The 11,496-nt window shown below is 34.1% G+C and overlaps 1 protein-coding gene across 1 annotated transcript; it reads right to left on the reverse strand.

The window, feature by feature from the left end:
* Positions 1 to 7,258: 7,258 nt before the first annotated feature.
* On the reverse strand, positions 7,259 to 8,263 carry LOC106868207 (uncharacterized). The gene is made up of 2 exons (XM_014913404.1): positions 8,252 to 8,263; positions 7,259 to 7,693 (listed from the first exon to the last, which is right to left on the reverse strand). Exons 1-2 carry the CDS (start codon positions 8,261 to 8,263, stop codon positions 7,259 to 7,261), a joined length of 447 nt encoding a protein of 148 aa, XP_014768890.1.
* Positions 8,264 to 11,496: the final 3,233 nt, after the last annotated feature.

An 11,496-nucleotide genomic window follows, 5' to 3' on the forward strand; every position in this document is an offset into this window, starting at 1 on the left:
AAAAAAAATTGCTTTTGTTTTAAATCTTTTAGAGTTTAAAATTTTCAAATTGGTAAAAAAAAAAAAACTAAGAATATTTTTATAAAGTGAAATGTTAGAAGGTGATAAGCAGATGCATGACATTTGATTCAATGGTGCTAAGTCTATGGGAGATAAGATGCTGGACTACTGAGAGTGTGCTTTGAAGTTCATTGTGCAATATTTGTGAGTACAACACTCTGCTTTGGTTTGCTTACCTGACAAAAATAGACTCTGCTTGTACTTCACAGTTGTGTGGTTAAGAGTTGTGGGACATCTAGTTGTAACACCAATGATTTACAATTTATATTATCATATAATTTCATATTTAATAATGGAAAATTAAAAAAAAATAGAAGACAGATATATGAATTGAAATTCATTATCAATTTATTTTTTTTATCCATTTCAATTTTGAATCCAATTTTTTAAAAATTAATTTAGATTTGAGTTTAAATTATATTATCAAGTAAGCAAAATACTGTTGATTGAAATTCACTGTCAGTTTCCTGATTTTGCTAATGAAACTTGTATGTTTTACTAACAAGAAACAAATCAATTGGTAAAAACTCCACCTCACCACACACATGCATACTTACAGACACTTACATACACACATACTCCGTACACATGCATGCATGCACACACACACACATACAAAAGAAACTAAATAATGTTCCAATATATACTTAGTGGAACTTGAAATAACTACTGATGCTTTGTTAATGTGCTGTGAGCAAAGAGATAATTCTTCTCATAGCATTCTAATATGCAGTAAACTCCTATTCCAGGACAACTGGGACCAGGAGGTTGCTGCATAACTGAATTTTCCAGATATTTGATTATCACCTTTTAAATTACCATAACACTTTACAAAACTCATTAAAATTCTCTATATACATCAGTATATACATCAGTATATACATCAGTATATACATCAGTATATACATCAGTATATACATCAGTATTAGAGTATCAAGCTGGCACTATTGTTACCACTCCAGGAAAAATGCTTAGCAGCATTTTGTCCATCTTTACGTTGTGAGTTCAAATACCACCAGAGGTCAATAATATAAGTACCTGTTGAGAACTGGGGTTAATGTAATTAACTTACTACTTTTCCTGAAATTGCTGGCCTTGTGCCAGAATTTGAAATCATTAGTATCATTAATATTCTGAATATAGCAGAAATGAGAGAAACAGGAATAAATGAAAATATAATTTAAATAAAGAGCAAATTATATTAATCTAATAAAATACAGCAACTGTAATCGCTGTAAAATAATATACTGTACTTTGGGAAACAATGCTCCATTCTGGATATTGTAGATGCTTTCTTTTAGAAACATTTTATTCTTTTTTTCTTTTACTTGTTTCAGTTATTTGACTGTGGCCATGCTAGAGCACTGCCTTTAGTCTAACAAATCCACCCCAGGACTTATTCTTTGTAAGCCTTGTACTTATTCTATCGGTCTCTTTAGCTGAACTGCTAAGTTACAGGGACATAAACACACCAACATTGGTTATCCACTCACAAAGCTTTGGTTTGCCCGAGGCTATAATAGAAGACACTTGTCCAAGGTGCCACGTGGTTGGGAAGCAAGCTTCTTACCATACAGCCACTCCTGCACCTATGGAAACTTTTTTCTCACAACAATCAATTAATTAACATAAATTAACACAGATTCTCTTCATTCTAATTGGCTTCAAATTTTGGCACAAGATTAGCAAGCTCAGGAGAGGGGTTAAGTCAATTACATTAACCCCAGTGCTCAGCTGGTGCTTACTTTATTGACCCCAAAAGGATGAAAGACAACGTTAACCTTGGTGGAGATTGAACTCAGAATATAAAGACAGACAAAATGCTGCTCAGCATTTTGCCTAGGATGCTAAGGATTCTGCCAGCTCACCATTTTGACTCTAATTAGCAATACATTTTCTTATATTTTCTGTCTGGTGTTGGTTGCTTGAGATCTCTGGTTATTTAAGTCCTGGATGAGAAGGATTTTGTTGATTTTGCTTTTATTTCTTTTCACATTGTTGACAAAAAAAAAAGAGGTCTGCACCTTTCTTTTTCAAAAAAATTTTATCAATTTAGGATTTTATTTTTCTTGCTTTCAAATTTAATGTATTTAATTGTAACCGTCCATCATAAATGATAAATGAGCCAGAAGTCATTTAATTTTGTAGATATCTTAGCAATCTTGGAGTAGAATTTGACACGAAGGTGCTTCTTCTAAAATTTGAAAAGTCGTAGTGGCATTTACTAGCCAGTTTTGATAAACTTCTTAAATACGTTATGTAGACATTGGTATATATACACACGTATACACATACATACATGCACACACGGACACTTGTAAATCTAGGAACTTTCAGTTATACACATAAACATATAAGAATTATACACATATGTATGCATGTATATGCATGAATGCTTCTTGATTTAAATATATGCATACACGTGTATATATGCAATTAAATATAAGTGTGTGTATATTCACATGACTCTATACACTAATACTGATATTCTGTATAGTGCAGTGCTTACACACACACACACACACACACACACACACACACACACACACACACACACACACACACACAGATAAAGATACAATCACACTGATAAGATGCACATACACTCATGCTCTCTCTCTCTCTCTTTCACACACACACACACACTTATATAAAAGTTGTCCCTTAAGTCAATAGGTGAAATTTATTCTGTTCCTTGAATAAATGAATAAATTATAGAGATATTATATATTTATAAACTAATCATGTCTGTTGGCATTTATGAAGCTTGTTTAATATGACAAGCATCAATTTCATTTGAGAGTTATAACTGTTTAATAGAAGTGTCAAATATAGTCATTTCATTTTCTCTATTTCAAGACAATTAATAATCATTTCTTTCATTACATTGTGTGAAAGTCATTTAAGTTCCTTATGAATAGATTAACATTTAAGCCATAAACCAACATAAAAAAAAAATTTATACAAAATTTCAGACACAATCATAGCTTTGTTGGTCGCTTCACTAATTTCTTTTAAATGTTCTTCATCACTTCACTTTTGGTGAAGTTTATTGTTTCTTTTACATTGTATACTTTGTGGTCCTGCCTCAGTGTGTCTCTCATTATTTGACTAAACTCAGGTGGTCAGTTGACTAAACTCAGGTGACAGAATTGTTAGCATGCTGAGCAAAATGCTTAGTAGCATTTCGTCTGTCTTTATAATCCAAGTTCAAATTCTACTGAAGTCAAGTTTGCCTTTTATCCTATCAGGGTCGATAAAATAAGTCAATGTAACTGTCCCAAACTTGCTGGTGTTGTACCAAAATTTGAAACTGTTATTTGATTAAACTTATGCCATTCAAATGATTTACCATATTTGATGGCATAAAAGGCAGATTGTCATATTAGATGCACCCCAAATTAAGCAGGGCATATTCTGGAAGAAAAATTTAACTTCATGTATGTGATTCAACTTCACATGCAGCACCCAGGATGATTTTTTTGGGACATGTTTTTGGAAAAAAGAAACTGTCTTATATGCAACCAAATATGGTATGTTTTAAAACCAAATTTTTGAACTTGCTTATGATTCATAATTCTGTTATAATTTTAACTGTGTTCTCTAGTTAGATTTCAATAGGGAATCTTTAGAAAACATTCAAATAAAAGATTTGTTTCCCTATATTAACATTTACTGTCTGTGGCTAATTGAAGACTGTCTCAGTGATAAATACTTGTTGATTCAGTGTTGATCTGCATTTGCACAAAAAGAAAACAGACCTTAATTATTCAGGGTCTGGCTAAGCAAAACCAACTGAGGACATTCGACATCAGTTGCTGTTATTACTGTTTAGCTCCCACATTAGCTGTGGTTGATTATATTATCAAATGTGTTTAAAGATGTGACCAATCTGTGCATCCAGTATCATCACTCATTGTAAATGGACTAATTTAACTGGTCTATATAATTCTTTCATGAAATCTTTGACTATCATAACTCAGCATGATAAGAAAAAGGAGTGGCTTGTAGGCCAGCTGATAAGGGACTACAATCTGAAGAGGCCCTACATCTGTTAGTTATAGCATTGTGGACACCATTTGGTACAGAGTTACTTTATTTCTATAAATCCTTCTAGTTCTTTTATTCTGACCTGTTAGTTGTGAGTGTATCCAGAATGCTACACACATATACATGCACAGCTGTAACCAATACATAAATCATATGTATTTAGCACTGATTACTAAAATATCTAATGAGGAATTTGAAAAAGGGCCTACATTTCATATCTAGCCTAGTTCTGTTCCTGTTGAAGTAAGGTATACATTTCCCTTCTGATCTGGACCAGTTACTATATTTGCATAGGCTTAATCCATGGACAACTTTTCCCAAAACACATCACCATAAGTAATCAGTATTACTAATTATCCACACAAAGCCTTTAATGATGATAATTTGTATAATATCTACAGTGAAACAGGGATAATAGAAAGGGAAGTTATGAAGTTTGTGACCTTTCATATATTGTAGTGATGAAGATGAAGTGGCTCTAATTGGTGGGGAAAATGGATGAAAAAAGGAAAAACTAATCATGTGCATTTCTGATTTTCTAGCAATAAATATTCTGGGATGTATATTGAATTCAGGGATAAAGCATGTAAATTAATAAAATTTTACTTAACAAATAATTGTAGATTAAGCTGAAGTTTCAGAAATTCAATTTCACATTCAAAATGAAAATTGATTTATTTTTTGTACATCACATTTATAATGATTTATATTCATTTGAAATTGTTTTACATTTTATATTTTATAATTGAATCCTAATTGAAAGTATATAAATATTCAAACAATAAAATGTGTTGTCTTTGAGTTATTTTCTGTTGCTAAATGATTTAAATATGTTTTGTGATTATTTGTGAAGTTGTCTGAAAGGAAACAGCACTGGATTTGGTGCAGAATTTGGTTTCTTCCCTATAAATTTAATTTCTCTACTCACTGAACTCATTGTCAGCACCTGAAAAATTAATTCTAGCTCAATGTTGCCCTTCTGGTTAATTTTACTTGATAATACATCCTTGCTGTATATGTTGCATTTGATTCTGTCAGAACACATTAAGAATAAATATGCAAATCAATGTTTCAAATAGCAATTCTTTATCAGTTGGCAGATATAAGCACTGATCAGCAAACAATTTCGTTCACTGAAATTATAAATAAAGTTAATGGCTTGTTCGATTAAAAGTCTGGGTACTTCCAGCTGAAAAACTTTCAAATCACAGAATCTGTTGTGACCATAAACTGAATGTGTTATAAATACACTGTTGTTATGAAAAGGAGAAGCTATTTTCCAGTGGTTTAATTAACAGCAGCCAGTATATTTTGTATTTGAATCTCCTAGAATGCATTAAGAATAAATTTGCAAATCATTGTTTCAGATTTCACTGTACACAGTGCAAATCACGATTGTTATACATACATAAGTATGAAGTAAAGTTTGAAATTTGACCTTCACATTGTCAAAGCGAAGCATTAACTCCACTTAAATGAAAAATAACTAAAACTAGTGATATGTCTGCTGACCAAAAAAAGAACAAAAAAAAAACCTCCCCATAACCTACATGCATCCTTTTTGTGAACCGCTAAAAAACAGCCTCATAATGTGGAGCTGACACACCTACATATACAAGCCTGTTTATAAAGTCCAACTCATATAAATAATTCTGAACAATAACATAAATGCTGATCTAATCAATAAAAATTTCTTCACAACACATCGTCATCATCACAACCTGCCATACAACCTAATTACCATTCAACTGAACCCCACACACCTGAGAATTTTTTTTTTTTTTATCTCAACAGAGACTACATAAAGCCGAGATTAACTTAATACATCACGGTCAAATGATGGCATAGCTGGCTGAGGTTGGGTAGTGGAAGATCTCTTGATTTGCGGCAAAAGAGACCGATGGAGTAAGTACTAGGCTTAAAAAAATAAGCACTGCTGTCAATACTATTCTTGTTAAAGAATGATAAATTTGTACTCTAGAGAAGTAGAGAGTAAGCCATGAAATTAATGTAAAATTATTTTTATTATAACTGAACATAAAAGCAAACCTCAATACGTATGTATGTATATAAACGTGAAAAAAGGTGTATTAAATGCCATATGAGGTAAATTCTTAATTTACTGAATTTAATCTTCCATTCAAGAGGTGATAAACAAATGCTTGGAATCAATCCAAATGAGTAGGGGAGACACTCTTAAGACGTGTGCACTCTCCAGAATCGACATACCATTAAGGAAGCTTGAGGTCCGACAAAAATGAAAATGCAAAAAATAAGTATCAAACTGTAATAAATTCTGTGGTGGTAATAATCTCGACTCAATGACCGATATTTATAGTCTTGCACCAACATTTATTTTATGGTGTTGTAGCACTGGATTCGATCCCGCGTTTTGTCACATACAAATCTCAAGCCACAGCTCATTCATAGTTTCAACATGGGAGCAACTGAAATTCTTTCCAATGAACAGACACTGTTCACGTGCTTGTTTGGTGGTCTGACTAGAACTATCTATGTACTTGTTTCCTGGCTATCTAATGCGTAGGCGGTGTATAGATGTTCGTGTATTCGTACTTATAGCATAACGAAACATTTCCTGCTCCGCGCGAGAGCGTATGTATGTATGTATGTGTTTGCGCGCGTGCGTGCATCCGTGCATGTTTGTGTATCTGTATATGTCTGTCTTTCTGCCTGTCTGTTTATCCATCTATCTATCTATGTATGTTTGTGTGTGTGTGTGTGTTATAGAAGCTGAAAATCAACTGTTGCTAAGACTTTCACGTAACCGATCATCAGAAATATTCACAGCTGTAAATCGTATTGAATGGAAGCAGAAAGGTCTTCACAAGCTTACTCAGCGTTTCACGTTACTGATCGTCAGACAGTTGTGAATATTCCTGATGATTGGTTGAGTGGAACTCTTATTAACAGTTGATTTCCAGCTTCAATAAAATAGTCTTGTACTGTATCTTTGGTATTCGATTACTATTTTCTGTATATTACTTTGAACGCGTGTGTGTGTGTGAAACACAGAGGAGATGCCAGAAGGGCTGTATATAATCACTCGAGAATTTCTGCGATTCATCTCAGCGCGTCCACATTGAGCTTCTTGTTCACAAACACGACAGTTTTTTCCTGCACCTTGATGTTAGATGAATGACAGAAACTTTGGACATCTCTCGACTCTGATTGTTTTGACCTTGGCTGTTAGGAGGTGACAGCGTCGTCGAACATAGCTAGTCATGCCAAGGTTCTTGTTCACAGCTCTGGAAACCGAGGAAAGGACCACATTGCGTTTCTTAGCAAAAGCTATCATGGATGTGGATAGGTTGGCGTCAGCCGAGCGTTTGAGGCCAGCGAGAAACGTTGGATTGCTCTTGGAATCACTTCGAGTCTTGTGTTCTTTTCCATCAATCTTTCTCTCTTCTTTAAATTGTTTGTACACGCGATAAACTGTTGCATTTGGAAGTTTCGTCAACTTAACAGTTTTATTGGTAGTGTGCCCAGCGCGCACCAAAACCACAATGGCGGAACGATTCTGTTGTTCCATGACTTTCTGTTGTCGAATCAATTTACTATTTACCTGAAAAATAAAGAGGGTTACATTTTCAAGAAAGCAATCATTGTCAAAAAATGAAATATTAAACCCAGTAAGTCAACTACTTCAAATTTGGTCTCAATTTATCTGCTGGATCCTGTATATAAGCACTTATAAAAACCACATAATATGAGTATAAGCAAAGCTATGTAGATAAATGTATTTGCTGTCGTGCATGTACTCATTTACATCAACTTATCTGCTTGTCTATGTATGTATGTGTATATCCATGTACGTATCCCTTTTTTTTCTGTCTGTCTCTTTATCTGCCTGTCTCTGTCTGTCTGTCTGTCTATCTATCTCTTTATCTGCCTGTCTCTGTCTGTCTGTCTGTCTGTCTGTCTGTCTCTCTTTATCTGTCTGTCTCTCTCTCTTTATCTGTCTGTCTGTCTATCTCTTTGTTTGCCTGTCTCTGTCTGTCTGTCTATCTATCTATGTATCTATCTCCTATCGATCAAGTTTTGAATCTGTCTATTTGCCTATTTATCCATAATATTAACAAGAACATCCAGTTTAATGTAGAGTACTGCAAGGATAAATTACCTTTTGAGACATTGCATTAAAAAAACATGAACAGGATCGAGATAGATATATATTATAAACCAACAGACTCGAGGCAATATTTACTTTTTACTTCGTGCCATACAAAACACACGAGAATCAATATTCTATTCAATCTGGTTAAAAAAACTTATGTACCAACGTATCTATTCTAAACACACAGATGAAAGACTAAAGGAACTAAATGATATTTTGATTGATAGACGTTATATATCGTTATTAATAGATAACGGAAGAGAAATAGCTGAGGCAATTCGCTTCAGTGATTTAAAAGCTGTGAAAAGTAAAGCAGAAATAAATGTTTAAACTTACATTTTAACACATCCCATAAATATTGGAGCCTTTATTATAATTAGTCAACATTTATTACTTTTAAAATGCGATCCAAAAGTGAAAAGAATTTTAGGAGACTAAAAGGTAATGAAAAGCAAAAGAAGTCAGTCATTTAAAGAAACTATTAACAAAATTCCAATTAAGTACCGACTTTGCATCAAACTCTACAGTTAAGAATGCTGAAAAGTAAACTGCTGATTTAGAATTAATATATCTGAAGGATCAGAGTTCCGTTTAATAAAAGATAATTCTACATGCTTATCTGAAAAATTGATTCATGTCATAATATGCTGTGGATTCAGTGATAATTGAACTGACCAAACATATATGTTCCATAGAAAACGAATGACGGTTCACTGACAACAAATACCCAATTCTTATATTAGAAAAAATTCAACACAGCGAACATTTTGATTGATATGCGGGATTTCGGCAGCGGAATTTTGAACCATTCCAGTATACTAACGTGTGGAAAATACAATAGAATAGCAAAAAAATTGAATTCATCGCGTAAAAATGGGGAGATACGCTACAAAGTATTTTGTCCGACGCACTAATGATTCTATCAGCTCGTTGTCTTGAGAATGGTAGTAAGAGAGCTTCTACGTATTCACTCAACTTTCTAGAAATAACAGCCAATTTCCTAGACTGAACATTATTGTCTTAAAAACGAAGAAAGTACACTTTAAACAATTCAGACTCTGTTATTCCTCAATGGTATGGTCACAGCTAGTATGCTTTTGAACGTAGATCAGCTCAATAAAGGAACCGGAACAGACTAATGGCTCACTACAACAAAAAACATCGATACGGGCAATGACACGACAATATGTGGCTCTTTTGCTGGTGCTGCAAGTAAGTTTGACCAGGTTTCCCTAGAAAGTGCAGATGAAAATATGAGGGAGACTAGCTAAGTCGCACAGATAGATTTGTAGAACAGACAAATTAAAACATGGTTGCCCATCTGATAGAATATGTCCACCGTGGACAAACAAAAAACTGGATAATAGTTAAATGTCATCGTGAAAGAGAAAACAAAGGTGACAAATGACTGCTGGCCTGCTACAAAAAAAAAAAAGAAAGGAAGGTTAACTGGACGTTAAAGAGCTCGCATATCAGCCACTTACCCAAACTCACAAACTCCACAGCAATATTAACAACAAAAAACAAACTGATCCGCATGCACAAAATCAAAACTATCAGCCAGCACCTGAGATTGAAGACGACGACGAATACGACAGTAACAGAAAAAGCCTTGACACAAAACAATTTTAACGAAAAAGAGAGAAAAATATGAATAACAAAATCTGTACGTACAAGAAAACAACAGCAACAACAAAATGTTATATTATATTTTTTGTCATTTTTTTCAAGTTCTTATACATGTTTTCACGAAGGACACGCTTTCCTTTGTGGCTGTAGCAGTGATTGGAAAGCGAACCGCTAGGTAATCGGTCATACATTACGACCGAACGACAATAATTTTACGTGGGGAGTTTTCTAAGCAACGAAGCAGCGTCGACCCATCGCGTAAGTCAATCTTCTAGAATCTTTTGCTTATGCCCTATAAAAAGCCACGTTTGGCACTAACACTCTTCGCTGATAACTGAGAGCGGGCGACTCGTTCACACGTCTCGTCTCTTGACATGCAGAATGTTGAGGTAGCTGCGCGATGTGTTTCCATTCTCGCCTCGAACATAGCACAAAATGTTTCCATTTAAACTTGTAGCACTATATTTCACCCAGGATGTAATTATTGTTGTTATTTATAAAAGACCAACACAGTTAAACTTTATGTGCAATAAAATCTCCTGTTAATTGTTTGTGAGTGTTGCTAGTTATTTCTTCACACAACCCGTGTAACATATTTTCATTCATCACTTCAATCAATCACCTCAGACCATACAACATAACAACCCTCGTGACATGACTCTTGTTCCTGACGGTAACCAATTTTCTGCTGATATGCTGGAGTTTGATTTTGCTGTTATTTCTTTCGTTTGTTTTACTTGAACTAAATCTATTTTTGGGGAGTTATGTTTTCCAAGTTCATAATTCGAATGTTTCTTGTTTTTAATTTCTATTGCACGTATTTTCATTATATCATTTTTTTCGTTTTAGCCTACTTTTCGTACGCTTGTAGCGTGACCATGTGGTGATAAGTTTGCTTCTCAAACACTTCCGAGTTCAGTCCAGCTGTGTGGCTTCTTGACTAAGTGTCTTCTATGATAGCCTCGGACCGACCAAAACTTTGTGAGTGGATTTAGTAGGCAGAAACTAAAAGAAACCTGTCGTAAAATACATACATACGCACATACATACATACATACATACATACATATATCAAAATAAGCATAAGCAACAGGATATCCAGAGGCGATGCAGTACGACCGTTTCAAGCGACTCCATTTTATTGATCAATGCAATTATTACATCAATTTAAATTCAGGACTATCCTCAGCTGCATAAATAAATTAATAGAATTTATTTAATCAGTCGGACATATTTGTATAATTTTACTTAAATCCTCTAAGAGGGTAAGTCCATGCTGTTTTCACTTCGGCTTAGAAGCTTCTAAAACATCAGGAAAAAAAAAACTTTGTTAGGGTCATAGCTTGTCACTGATTTTGGTTCAGTTTTAATTTATTAGTCATGTTTATCAAATCTTTGTATATTCAAATCTAAGACAAGGGAATAGAGTCTGTTATGAAAAGGCATGGGCGAATTGACAGAATGATAATGGGTGTAGTCATAAAACTTGTCAAGATTATTTTGAAGTAGTATAAAGCAACTGGCTATAATGAGGTTGGGTAGTGGAAGATCTCTTGATTTGCGGCAAAAGAGACCGATGGAGTAAGTACTAGGCTTAAAAAAATAAGCACTGCTGTCGACAC

This window comes from Octopus bimaculoides, chromosome 10, assembly GCF_001194135.2.
Source record: "Octopus bimaculoides isolate UCB-OBI-ISO-001 chromosome 10, ASM119413v2, whole genome shotgun sequence".
In the NCBI taxonomy this organism is placed as follows: domain Eukaryota; kingdom Metazoa; phylum Mollusca; class Cephalopoda; order Octopoda; family Octopodidae; genus Octopus; species Octopus bimaculoides.